Here is an 11,479-nt window from a genome sequence, read left to right as displayed (position 1 = left end):
TTAACCCCTAACCCCTAACCCCTAACCCCTAACCCCCTAACCCCTAACCCCTAACCCCTAACCCCTAACCCCTAACCCCTAACCCCTAACCCCTAACCCCCTAACCCCTAACCCCTAACCCCTAACCCCTAACCCCTAACCCCGCAAGACATGGTAGCCTATTGTGGACTTCTGGACGAGCTCGGTTTGAGGAATGAAGCAAAGAGGGTGAGAAAAGCAAGTAAGTGTTTGAATAGTCTTTGGATTGTAGTTGCGCTGATGTTATCAGCCGTCCTTTGTCAAGGTCGGTTAGCTGTAGCGGTGGGGTGGGCAGAAGAAGGGCCAGTGCGGAGGGAAAAGAAAAGGGTTAGGTTTGGGCGTGATACGTTCAGGTATTTCACAGCTTGAGCATTGTATATGCATGAGTTTGTTATCCCAACAAGCGTGGAAATATATACGCACCTAGTTGTGAGGAGGCTCGCAACGGGTAGAGAAGGGGGTGGTGATCGGTATGAATATGACCCCTCGTTTAGTTCCAGTAATCGTCCCTTCTACCAGTGACGAGGCTCCTCTGGTATACCTCACTGTACTCTCCTTTCTGCTGGTGACGAGCCTCCTCACTGGTTAATATCCACCTGTTTCTCACTGTAATGACCTTAGTACTTTTCATAAAACCGATTTTTTTTTCGTAATCAGGGCTGTTCCAATAGTTGGGAACGATTGTTCTCATAGTGGAACGATTAATTGGCTGTGACTCGTAATAAAGGTCATTTAGGCTGCCTCACTGTGCTGTACAATGTGCCTAATTCCTTTTTTCGGAACGATTGTTGAGCATATACGCTGTTTGACTCGGCATATAGTGGTATATTTGTAACGATTAGTTGAGTGGCAGGTGTTTGACACTTAATAACCACTAAATACATTTTTCGTAACGAATGTATCGTTCCCGGGGTGCGGTTATTAGGTTCCTCAACTCCGAGCCGGCTCAGGTAGATCACAGGTGGGCCATCCATAATGAGTGGGACATCGGGACCAGCTTCGGATCACCTTACATCTGGCTGTTTGCCTCGGCCACAGGGGTGCACCCTGGCATCCGTCACTACCCCATGATTGTGCCAGGCTCACTGGACTTTGGCACGGTGAACCTGTCGGCCAGCCATCAGAACCGGAACTTCTCGGTCAAGATGTATCCCAGACTGGTCCACGTCATCAAGTCCTTCAATCCCCATCTGCAAGGTGGGATCCCCAAGACACTGCGTGGCATCCGCTACCAGGTCGGCTCGGCCTTGAAGATGATTCACAGTCTGACTGGCAAGGATGAACTCGGACTGGGTGGATTCAGGATAGAGGTCACTGTGAAGGCGGCCAGCCTGAGGGAGGCCACAAGGCTGGTGGAAGACACCGGATTCCTCAGACCTTCCTACTGGCTGCACGAAGGAGAAGGTCCCCACTACCGTCACCGGCTGGCTGCCAAGCTTGTGGCCAGGGAGGCTTTCCTCCAGAACGCCAACTGGGTCTACCAGCAAGCTCACATCAACCAGCTCTTCCGAGGTCGGGACGGTGACCATCCAAGCAAGCAGCAGATCAAAGTCCTCACCGACATCCTCAACGGCCTCGGCTGGAATGCTGGCATCCGCAAGCCGACCAAGTCTCTTTCCTCCACCGCCTGGTGGGCCACTGGTCCTATCATCGATCCCTCCAGCTTTGGGGTCCTGTCTGCCAAGTACCAGACCGATGCTGAGCTTGGCATCCTGTTTGACCTGGCCAGACGGTCTATCCCAGGCGGAACTCTGCCATGCAAGAAGCAACCCGACCAGCCAGGACGCCATTACCAGCGCAACAGCCCAAGGCCCTTCCGGATCCGATGTGCTGCCGTCGGCTGCTACCACAAGATCACTGGTGGTGGAATCATTCATTGGATTGCCGACCTGATCACCATTGGTCTCATTGACCTCAACCAGCTGGGAATCCAAGGCTGAGCCGCAATGGGTCGCATCCTGTCGCAGCTTGCCTGGCGCAATGGGTCGCAAGGTCTTGCTGGTCTGCGACAGGCTGCGCCAGTCAGAGTGCGATAGGTTGCGCTCTCCATGGTGAGCAAACAGCCTGTGATGAAATGACCCGAAGCCTTGCTGACCTTGCTGACCGACCTCTTCTTCCTTTCCTGCCAGCTCACAGACATCTCGGGCGCTGTTGGCCGAAGAAGAATACCTTGACCTTTTGGGCGGTGATGGCCGAAGAATACCACTCGCGCGCGACTCACATCTTCCGACAGGGCTGAGATTTGATCCCGACTTAGGGGATCAAGTCCCGAGTGAGTGAAGATAAATTCTCATGCATCCCACACATCATCCTTGGCCCTCTCAGTATTTTATTCAAGCTCACACAGCCTGTACTTACCAGCCCAGCCCGTTGGAATCACTCGGATACCTGCCGGGACCATCTCCCGGCCCTTCTTCACTCACGACCCATCTGGGCACCGGTTTAGGGGGTCAATTGGCCGAGGTGAGTGAAAATAAATTCTCATGCATCCCACACATCATCCTCAGCCCTCTCAGTATTTTATTCAAGCTCACACAGACTGTCCCCAACAGCCCAGCCCGTTGGAATCCCATGAATACATGCAGGGACAATCCCACAGGGATTTATCACCCACGACCCATCTGGACACCGGTTTAGGGGGTCAAACGGCCGAGGTGAGTGAGAATAAATTCTCATGCATCCCACACATCATCCCCAGCCCTCTCAGTATTTTATCCAAGCTCACACAGACTGTCTCCAACAGCCCAGCCCGTTGGAATGCTTCAGATACATCCAAACACCATCTCCCGGCCTTTTTTCACCCCCGACCCCCAAGCCTTTTCAGCCCGTCCACCCGACTGACTGAAAATAAATTCTCATGCATCACACATCCCACCTATGCATGAATGGTTTCCAGATACAGAATCAGCATGCTTGCCTCTGCCGGGAATCCATGAAAAACGGATGCATGGAAATTCCCACCCTGGGGACGACCCCCCCCCCCCCTGGCATGGGCATGTAACCCCCTAACGCTTTGGGAAGAGTGGGTACTGTCGCACGCATGAACTGAATCTGATTGAACTTTGCTTTGTAGTCCAAAAAAGGATGGGCCGAGGGTGAAGAGATAGACGAAAGTGGAGCAGACGTATTCTATAACAGAATGATCCAGGGGAAGACGATCGGCTTTCTGGTGAGTATACGGCAGAGTCTTCCTCGTATTGGTGCTCACTTATTCGTCAGGGATACGGCGCTCTGGGTAGACAGTCCGCTAGACTTTTCAAAGCGTTTGGTACCAATATCATCGCCGCCAATACCTCTGGGAAGGCGACACCTCAGGATAACGTGAGTTGAAATATTCCTTTTGGCTTGGACAACGTATTGTTGCAATGCACTGACTCGTGGTTGTATTACTAGTATGTGATCCCAGGTACTGGAGACGCAGATGGTCAGTTCACGTGTCTCTGATACTCCGTACAATTTTATCACTGACTTGAGGCTTTGCTGAACATGTTCGGATAGGGTCTCTGCCATCGCGGTACTACGCTACATCAGACCAAGAATCTGTTGAGCAATTTCTGAAGCAGTCGGACATTTTGATTTCTAGTCTCCCTAACACTAAGGCGACTGCTAACTTCCTGGACAGCCGAAAGCTCTGTAAGTTGTCATCCTCAAAACTGAGATCTCACTGACGAAAAGGATGAGAAGCACTTATGCCCAAGGGAGCTGTCTTCATCAATGTTGGGCGAGGAAATGTCATTTCTTCAGGTTAGTGATGTTCTCGTTTTACATGGTCTACGTACAAATGTGCTGATGCTAAAGTCACTACGGTTCAGAGGAGCTACAGAAGGCTTTGGACGTGCCAAGAGCGCTTCTTGGAGCTGCAATCGATGTTACCGATCCAGAGCCATTGCCTGATAATCATTATTTATGGTCACATCCCAAACTACTCATCACTCCTCATTTATCTGGAGACACGGAAAATGAGCTGGGTATCGCTGCGGACATTTTTATTGCCAATGCTGAAAGAATAGCAACTGGACAGAGTATCTATAACCAAGTCCGGTTCGAGCGAGGCTACTAGGTCTATTAAATCGATTTGCATGCTCCATATTTCTGAAAACGTGTTAAAGGCTAAACGGAAAGATCTGTTTCAGGAGACCTTGATGAAATATCTCATGCAATCCCTTGCGGAATGTATCGAAATGATTCTAGATTTCTGACTTTTCGGTGTAGGTGCATAGACCTGGGAGATGCAAAGATGTTGATGACAGCTCACCGGAAGCAAATGCTGTGACTCGCCCGGATGACTTGTAACTTCTGAGAAGCTAGCGGTCCAGTCACCGTTCTCGGGTGGAGTGAGGTCAGCAATATGGCACCTGATACATGCGCAGGACTTCAGAATCTACGGGGTCGGAGTCAGGTATAAGAACTCTCGGACATGCGGAACCGTGTAGGCAATATTGGATATTATTCACAGAGTCGAGAGTTCTTTTAGAAGATCGCATCGTTGGTGCGAAGAGCTTTGTAATATTGTAAAGTAGCTGGTTCACAATAGGCCATTGGATTTCGGTCTTTGCCTATCAAATTCATAGTGATCCATACGTCTCGTGGGGTACATGAAGAAAAAGAACGTATATCATCACGTTGGCGTTATTCCTACACATGCCTCCCAATATCTACATACACTTCATGAGCACCAAGAGCAGGAGCGGACCCTTATCTCGCTACGAGGGGCATGCCTTGCCACTGTCGAATCTCATAGCCCTTCCAAATAAACACGACGCAGATGATCGCGCCAATACCCGCTGCGAGAGCACCTTGAACGATGTATTCTCCCAAGAAACCGTGTTCCTGGCCCCATTCATACACGAAGAAGGGGACGGCAAAGCCCCAGATGGATTTGAAGAAAACAAACACGGCTTGTGTGTCCATGGATCGGGAGAGGAAACCCTCGAGAACGTACTGCGTAGTGGTCAGCAGAGATCATGAGACAACCCTAAAGTATGCACTTACTGTCTGGAGGATACCGGTCGCGGCGGAAAGACAGAAAAAGAATAGCCCGCCTCCAATCAGATAAACGATCCAGTGTAGCTGTAGTTTGACGGTGAGCCCAACGAGCAAGCAAGACACGAACATGAAAGGTAAGATGGGCAGCTGTGTAAAATGTCAGTAAACTCCCTCAACTCGTGGGTGATGCTACTTACAAGAGCCCAAAGTCGGTGCTCGGGCTGCCTTTGTCCCCGTTTCTTCGCCATGTACATGACTGTCTTGTCACCGACGATACCTCCTGACCATTTACCCAAAATACCTCCAAGACCGAATGCGAGGAACGCTGCTCCGAGTGGGATCAATGCGAAGTTGTATGGCGGCTTCTCAAACTTTTGAGGGAATACAATGGTGATGCCTACGGACCATGCAAATATCGAACCATAGTAGATGGACGGAACAAGAATTGTCAAGTATCGAGCCTGTCATAATCCAGTCAGTGGTGGCCGGCCCTGATGTGAAAGGGACGTACCATTAAAATTGGTGACAAGCAGATCGCACCAAACTCTCCTGGTCTCTTCCATGGCATCCAAGCGGGTCCAACTCGGCCGGTAGGAATATGTGCAGAATGAGGGGCCTCTTCAACATGCTCAGAACTACCCTTACCGTCGTCAATCTTGTGATCCGACGAAGTGAGCTCAAGGGCCGGGTGAGCGGAGGAGGGCATCGCCGTGTTCTCTTCTACGTTCCAAAGGGTCTCAGGAACGATGAAGAAGAAAGCGAGGAACTGGATCACAGCAAGGCCTAGGATGAACCAGAATAAAACCCTCCAAGAAGTGTTCTCGACGATGGCTCCACAGAATATTGGGCCAACGGCGGGTGCAATGACGACTGCGACTCCGAACATAGACATTTTGGATCCTCGCACTTCTTTCACAAAAATGTCTCCAACGGTGGCGGGCGGGACAGTTTGACTGAATGACGATGTCAAACCGGCAAAAACTCGAGCAACGGCGAAAACCACATAGCTGTTCGAGAGAGCCATCCAAACAACACAGGGAATAAAGAGAAGGGAGCCAAGGAGGTACACAGGTCTTCTTCCGATGGTCTTACAAGGAGGTCAGCAGGAGCAAAATATCTGCAAAACGTACCTTCGACAATGGATTCCAGAAAAGCGGTCCGACTGCCACACCTAAGAGATTATAACCAATGGTGTTGGGTATAAGACTAGGGGACACGTGAAAGGCTGCGCCGAGAGTACTAAACGAGAGAGGTCAGCACAAACACAAGCACTCCCAGGTGGAGAACGCTTACGGAAACGCGACTTGAATAATCGCCACGCTACGAACAGGGGTCAGCTATTGGTATGTCTTACCATACTAGACATACCTGAAATTGGCCAAGAAACCACTGTAACTGAGGGTCAACAGGATTAGGAATTTTCTCCATTTGCTCAGCGCGTTAACTGGATGGTGAGATGGGAGGTCTGGATCTCTGCCATCGCGGATAAGATCCGCTCGATGTTGGGTTTGGCTGTGCGATTCGGCGTCCATTGTATTGGCCGTAATATTCGTGTTGATTTGGATCAGGGAGAGAAGGAATACCTTGATTCTTTGTCAGCCCTTTATGAAGCTTTGAACGTGTGAATGGAGACTGTGGCTCTACTGCGAAGATGAAAGCCCATTGCGGGGAAATACTGTGTCACAGGGGGCCACACAGATTAGGAACACCGCCATGTGATCGAGATTTAAGGGGTTTTACTCTACCCCCGCGTCACCATATCTGGGGATCCACACCCGAGACAGTGGGGTTTGGAGACCGCAACCAAGTCCGCCAACGGTGATGCGGCAAATTCTATGAATGTGGTAACCCTTTGATCATGTACTGTGGGGTTAAAGGAAAATCCTGAATGTGGGATAGTTCCTGATGGCATGATTAATGAAGCAGCTTCAAAGCTGAACATCCTCATCGAAATCAGCCTTGTCTCACTGTCTCTGTATTCCGAATTGATTGCGTTTGATCAGAAGGAAGTACGTCAGATTTGCTTAATCGGTTGCAAATTGCATAGAATGCCTGTGACATCTGAGGACCGATGAATCGCTTGAGTGCAAATGGCCCAGGTTGGCTCATAGCTGGAGTGTCAGGAAATCCTTTTTGGCTTCAATGAGAGAAACCCATCAATGCGAGAAAAAGACCGGCATAAACAAGTAATACATGTCTGAGATATTTCACTACATAACGGCCATCAGATATATCGTTAAATCTGCGAGAAGAGCGCGTCATATCGATCCTCCGCTTCTTGGGCGCAATCGTGAGCGTAGAGGGTTCGTTGTACTATCCTGTGCTGGAATCAGCTTAATTAACAGATGCTCAAGCACCTCACTTACTGATCTATAGCCTTGTCTGGGTTCTCCCCACCAGCTTTCTTTGCCGCTTTGAATGCAGCGTCTCTTGCCTCTTGAGCCGCACCACTGCCGAGATGAAGACCTTTCCCATTTGCAGCGGCGGTCGCAACTGCCCAGTCAGCTCTGGGTTTTCGCAGAGCCTAAGTGAAACCATATCAGCACAAACAACATCATCGCATCATAGCACTACACACCTGATAAACTAGCAGTGCCTTGTGTACTTCGTCCTTAGACTTGATCTTGCCGAGGACCACACCAAGCACCGCCGCGTCTTCCACCGCTTGAGCTGCACCTTGAGCTAAATGAGGTAATGTGGGGTGACAAGCATCTCCGACGAGCGCCGTGTTGCCGTCTACCCAGTGAGAAAGAGGCTCATGCACTCTCAATTTCCACTCCAAGACGTCTCCTTCCGGACACAATTTGAGCAACTTCTGAACCCGAGGGCAGAAATCATGAAACATGTCCAACATTTCACTCTTTGATCCTGAAGCTGTCCAAGTGTCCGCTTCCACGAATCGACGATCCGGATGGGCCGTAGACATGTTGAACAAGTCATGAGATGCGATGGGATAGGCCTTAAGTTGTCAGATCGCCTCGCAGTGCATTGAAACCTACGATAATATGCCTTTTCTCTCCTATCCACCTATACGAATGAGACCCGGTGAAGAATGGCACGAGATCTGGGTCCTCATTTATCATGGACCTCTTGACGATAATACGGTATGCTGCTTGTCCGGTATCTTGTACTATTCCGCTCGCGTGAGCTTACTATCCCTTCGTTGTGACACTGATACTCACCATGGTCCTCCTCGCCTTTTCTAGCAAGCATGGCCGTCCTTGCTTTGCTCTTCACTCCATCGGCTGCCAATATGACGTCCGCGTCAATCCACTGAATTTCTCCGTCCGCGCTTCTGTCCACGACTGAGAATCGATTGTTGTCGAAATCCCATTCTTTGACCAGTTTCCCCAAATGTAGCTTTACTCTGCCTGATTCTTTGGCTCCGGTGACGAGACATTTTTGCAATGCGGACCGATGAACAACCTGCAGAATCACCGTCAGATAAGTCACTACCCATAGGATTACGCACGAAGAAGGGGTACCCAAATTCCTTCTCAATATAGTCAAAATTGACACTGGTAAGGACTTCATCCTTTGCACAATCTGCATGGAATTAGCAAGAACCGTGTATTTGCAATGTTATGTACTTACTAAGCACGCTCGCTCCATCCAACGCGACCGCCTCGTCTTTCGCTATATGTAATACACCCCATCCATCAAGAATCCTCGACAGGTTCGGAGTGATGTTTATTCCAGCTCCTACCTCTCCGATCTCCCGAGCGGACTCCCATACGTGGATATCGGTGTAGCCCTGCTTGGCTAGGGCTAATGCAGATCCCATACCTCCCATACCTCCCCCGATACTACGTGTATGGTCAGCAAATGTCCTGCTGACAATGCGTGTCGTTCCGCTCACATGTGTATACGAAGTTCCTGTGCTAGAGTTGGTGCCATATTGTTTGATTAACGTGTTAAACTTGTCGGATAAATTTTTGAGGTAACTCTGTTTACTTGTATAGTCGGCAGATAATGAAGAGTGTCTGCAGAAGGGATCCCATCACAAATCACCGCAATCGGTGCCCCTCGGAAGGGTTACGTGACTTGCGGCGTTCTTCAGAGTCACAGTATAGGCGACTTTGCGGTGTTTAGCCCTCGCCGGATTTCTTAATCACATGCTCACGCTTACGGGGGGATGACAGAAAGATTCGCTCATTTTACACCGCAGAGAGCCGGAGTTCCGTGCGAATATTTCTCTCACCTCCCTGTATTCGCTAAGCTGAGAACCGGTTTGAGAATATTCAGGTTAGTTGGTTTGTTGGCAGAGGGAGATGTATCCGGTCTATTTAAGCGATACAGGTGAAACGAGAGCATCTCAATGACAGCGGCACAATTGCGTTGACGTGAACCTGAATGATCAAAGTCTCGATATTGCCCATGAATGACGGTGAAGTTCACAAATGTAGCCATCATCGTATAAAATAACTTAGGCCAGCTTTTGCTCCGTATATAGTCATGAACTGCCCATAAAATAAGGGAACGCTGATGCATACGAGCACATGTTCAATATACCGATTGCAGATGAAGCCATTATTTTGACCCCTCCTCCTTCTCCCATTGTCGGATCAATGCCTTGCCATAGTCTCCACAGTTTGGCAATCGGTTGACGGTGTGAATATGGCATTTAGCGGGCGAGGTGTTGGTCAGGAATACTACAGATGGTCAGCATGGTTCGGGAGCTTGCAGGTCAAGAAACTCACTTCCACAATGGAAATCGAACTGAAAAAACAGTCAGCTTTTCTCCGAACACGTCAGATGCACGACTCACCTCGCAGAAAGTTATTGGCGAATGAATACGGAAGTAGTAAGGGTCCCCCAGGCCATACTTGCCTATCCAAGCAAAATAGGTCTGATCCTCGAAAGCCTTTATTCGAGCCATATAATGTTTGAGGGGATCCGCTGGGAGGTACGTATTGAAAGCCTGGATAATTGCATATACCTCGTCTTTCTGCTCAGCAGTGAAAGAGGAGATCGGACAGCCCTCGAATGGTACAGTGCGGTTATCTTGGTGCGCTCCACCGAGATGTCTGCCCGTCAGCGTTGTCATACACAAAGCGACACTTACCGCTCGTCAAACGGATTCCATCGGTCCTCGGGCAGGCCGTGTTGACAATCCATTCCTTCGCTGATTTGTGCGCGGGCTTGGTTCTCGGAACTAAGATCTCTCATCAAGTTCAACCCTCGAATTTCCTCCTGGCTGAACAATCTCAATCCTTCGTATTCGCCAACATCAATTCTGTCCGGTTCAGCTCCCATGAACGTTGGCCCAATGACCATTCTCGGGCCAGCAAAGCAGACGGCTAGGCATAGATGATGGCCGAAGAACGAGTATCCCCAAGGTCGTGCTAGATCTGGAGCTTTAGTGTCTTCTGGTAGGAACAGTCGAAAGTTATACGAGTGCTTGTTAAGCACCGAAAGACCGTTGATCAATTCGCCGAGAAAATGGTTCGTGAGGGTGCAGCCAAGCGCTTTGCGATAGCCATCTTGGGAAAGGGACGCCTTAAGCACATCGTGGACGAGATTCTGTATTTCACTGCTAGTTTCATCCAGTCGAATACCGCCTACCGATGTCATTCAGCACAGACTTTGAGATGATGAGGGAAGGCTCACCTGCGTTGACGTAGAGCTCAGGATTTGACCAGGCTCTGAATTCATCGTCCGTGGTGACATCTCCTTTTATCAACGATTTTTTAGTATCTTCTGGGATAGCATCAAGCAATCTCTGCACCGCTCGCACCGTTGCTTCTACAGGTGCCCCTTCGTCCTGCTCATAACGGAAAATTGTCGGGTCAGGCTTTCCATCAGACGAAAATCCTTTGTATGGTCTCTCTATATTTTTCACGTCAAGCCGGTTGATGAGCCATGCCGGCGCCGGAACCTCACGACGCGACTGACACCAGGTGTGCGAATTGTGCTTGTCGATGCCAGCAATTCGCGGATGGTCGGAGGCAGGGAGAATATCTCGGAAGGAGATGGTTGCGTCAGTCCGGGGAGTTGCAGGATCGTCATGAAGGACGAAGCCAGAATTGGTAGGAGCAGCTATCATCTTGAGAAATGGTGGTGTGTGTGGAAACCCAAAACATAGTCGTGTTATGTATTTAACTTTCATGAACCTTTTTGAATGGATGTCTGAACCGGAGGATACAATGGGGCACCAACGGCGAATTTGCTTAACGCCGCATGCGGGGAAAAATATGCGGATACAGGAGAATGCCTAGAGTCATTCGATAACAAAGCACAGAATTGAATTCACCTTGTCAGAAATAGGCTCCCTCTCTCACATATGCATTTGGGTGCCTATCCCAGTTGTCATTTAGGATCACGGGGTAGTAACTACGTTTCGTGAGATTCCAATTTTGACGTTTGATTCTAGTTTCAGGATTATTAGCATATTGACCTCATTGGCACTGACAGGCAAAGCGATTGTCAAGATAAAACTCTGCAACATTTGCAGCTGCGTAGCTGCTTCCATGGT

The 11,479-nt window shown here is 49.5% G+C and overlaps 5 protein-coding genes across 5 annotated transcripts; 1 reads left to right on the top strand and 4 right to left on the bottom strand.

Annotated features, from left to right (window-relative positions):
• Positions 1 to 3,157: 3,157 nt before the first annotated feature.
• Positions 3,158 to 4,078, top strand: IL334_001381 (uncharacterized protein; the record flags this gene model as incomplete). The annotated part of the gene is made up of 6 exons (XM_062933138.1): positions 3,158 to 3,187; positions 3,238 to 3,339; positions 3,412 to 3,442; positions 3,517 to 3,651; positions 3,703 to 3,762; positions 3,831 to 4,078. 6 exons carry the CDS (start codon positions 3,158 to 3,160, stop codon positions 4,076 to 4,078), a joined length of 606 nt encoding a protein of 201 aa, XP_062789189.1.
• A 635-nt stretch (positions 4,079 to 4,713) lies between these two features.
• On the bottom strand, positions 4,714 to 6,536 carry IL334_001380 (uncharacterized protein; the record flags this gene model as incomplete). The annotated part of the gene is made up of 7 exons (XM_062933137.1): positions 4,714 to 4,959; positions 5,011 to 5,151; positions 5,202 to 5,465; positions 5,516 to 6,091; positions 6,135 to 6,243; positions 6,298 to 6,324; positions 6,373 to 6,536. 7 exons carry the CDS (start codon positions 6,534 to 6,536, stop codon positions 4,714 to 4,716), a joined length of 1,527 nt encoding a protein of 508 aa, XP_062789188.1.
• A 704-nt stretch (positions 6,537 to 7,240) lies between these two features.
• IL334_001379 (uncharacterized protein) lies at positions 7,241 to 7,930 on the bottom strand (the record flags this gene model as incomplete). The annotated part of the gene is made up of 3 exons (XM_062933136.1): positions 7,241 to 7,322; positions 7,371 to 7,528; positions 7,583 to 7,930. The coding sequence occupies 3 exons, from the start codon at positions 7,928 to 7,930 to the stop codon at positions 7,241 to 7,243; spliced, it is 588 nt and encodes a 195-aa protein (XP_062789187.1).
• Positions 7,931 to 7,964: 34 nt separating this feature from the next.
• Positions 7,965 to 8,901, bottom strand: IL334_001378 (uncharacterized protein; the record flags this gene model as incomplete). The annotated part of the gene is made up of 5 exons (XM_062933135.1): positions 7,965 to 8,134; positions 8,187 to 8,430; positions 8,477 to 8,550; positions 8,599 to 8,810; positions 8,864 to 8,901. The coding sequence occupies 5 exons, from the start codon at positions 8,899 to 8,901 to the stop codon at positions 7,965 to 7,967; spliced, it is 738 nt and encodes a 245-aa protein (XP_062789186.1).
• Positions 8,902 to 9,534: 633 nt separating this feature from the next.
• Positions 9,535 to 11,050, bottom strand: IL334_001377 (uncharacterized protein; the record flags this gene model as incomplete). The annotated part of the gene is made up of 5 exons (XM_062933134.1): positions 9,535 to 9,656; positions 9,705 to 9,723; positions 9,773 to 10,031; positions 10,082 to 10,565; positions 10,615 to 11,050. The coding sequence occupies 5 exons, from the start codon at positions 11,048 to 11,050 to the stop codon at positions 9,535 to 9,537; spliced, it is 1,320 nt and encodes a 439-aa protein (XP_062789185.1).
• Between the last annotated feature and the right edge of the window lie 429 nt (positions 11,051 to 11,479).

Source organism: Kwoniella shivajii, chromosome 1, assembly GCF_035658355.1.
Source record: "Kwoniella shivajii chromosome 1, complete sequence".
NCBI classification, from domain to species: domain Eukaryota; kingdom Fungi; phylum Basidiomycota; class Tremellomycetes; order Tremellales; family Cryptococcaceae; genus Kwoniella; species Kwoniella shivajii.
The sequence above is the reverse complement of the archived record's forward strand: the minus strand, read 5'-3'. Positions and strand labels throughout refer to the sequence as shown.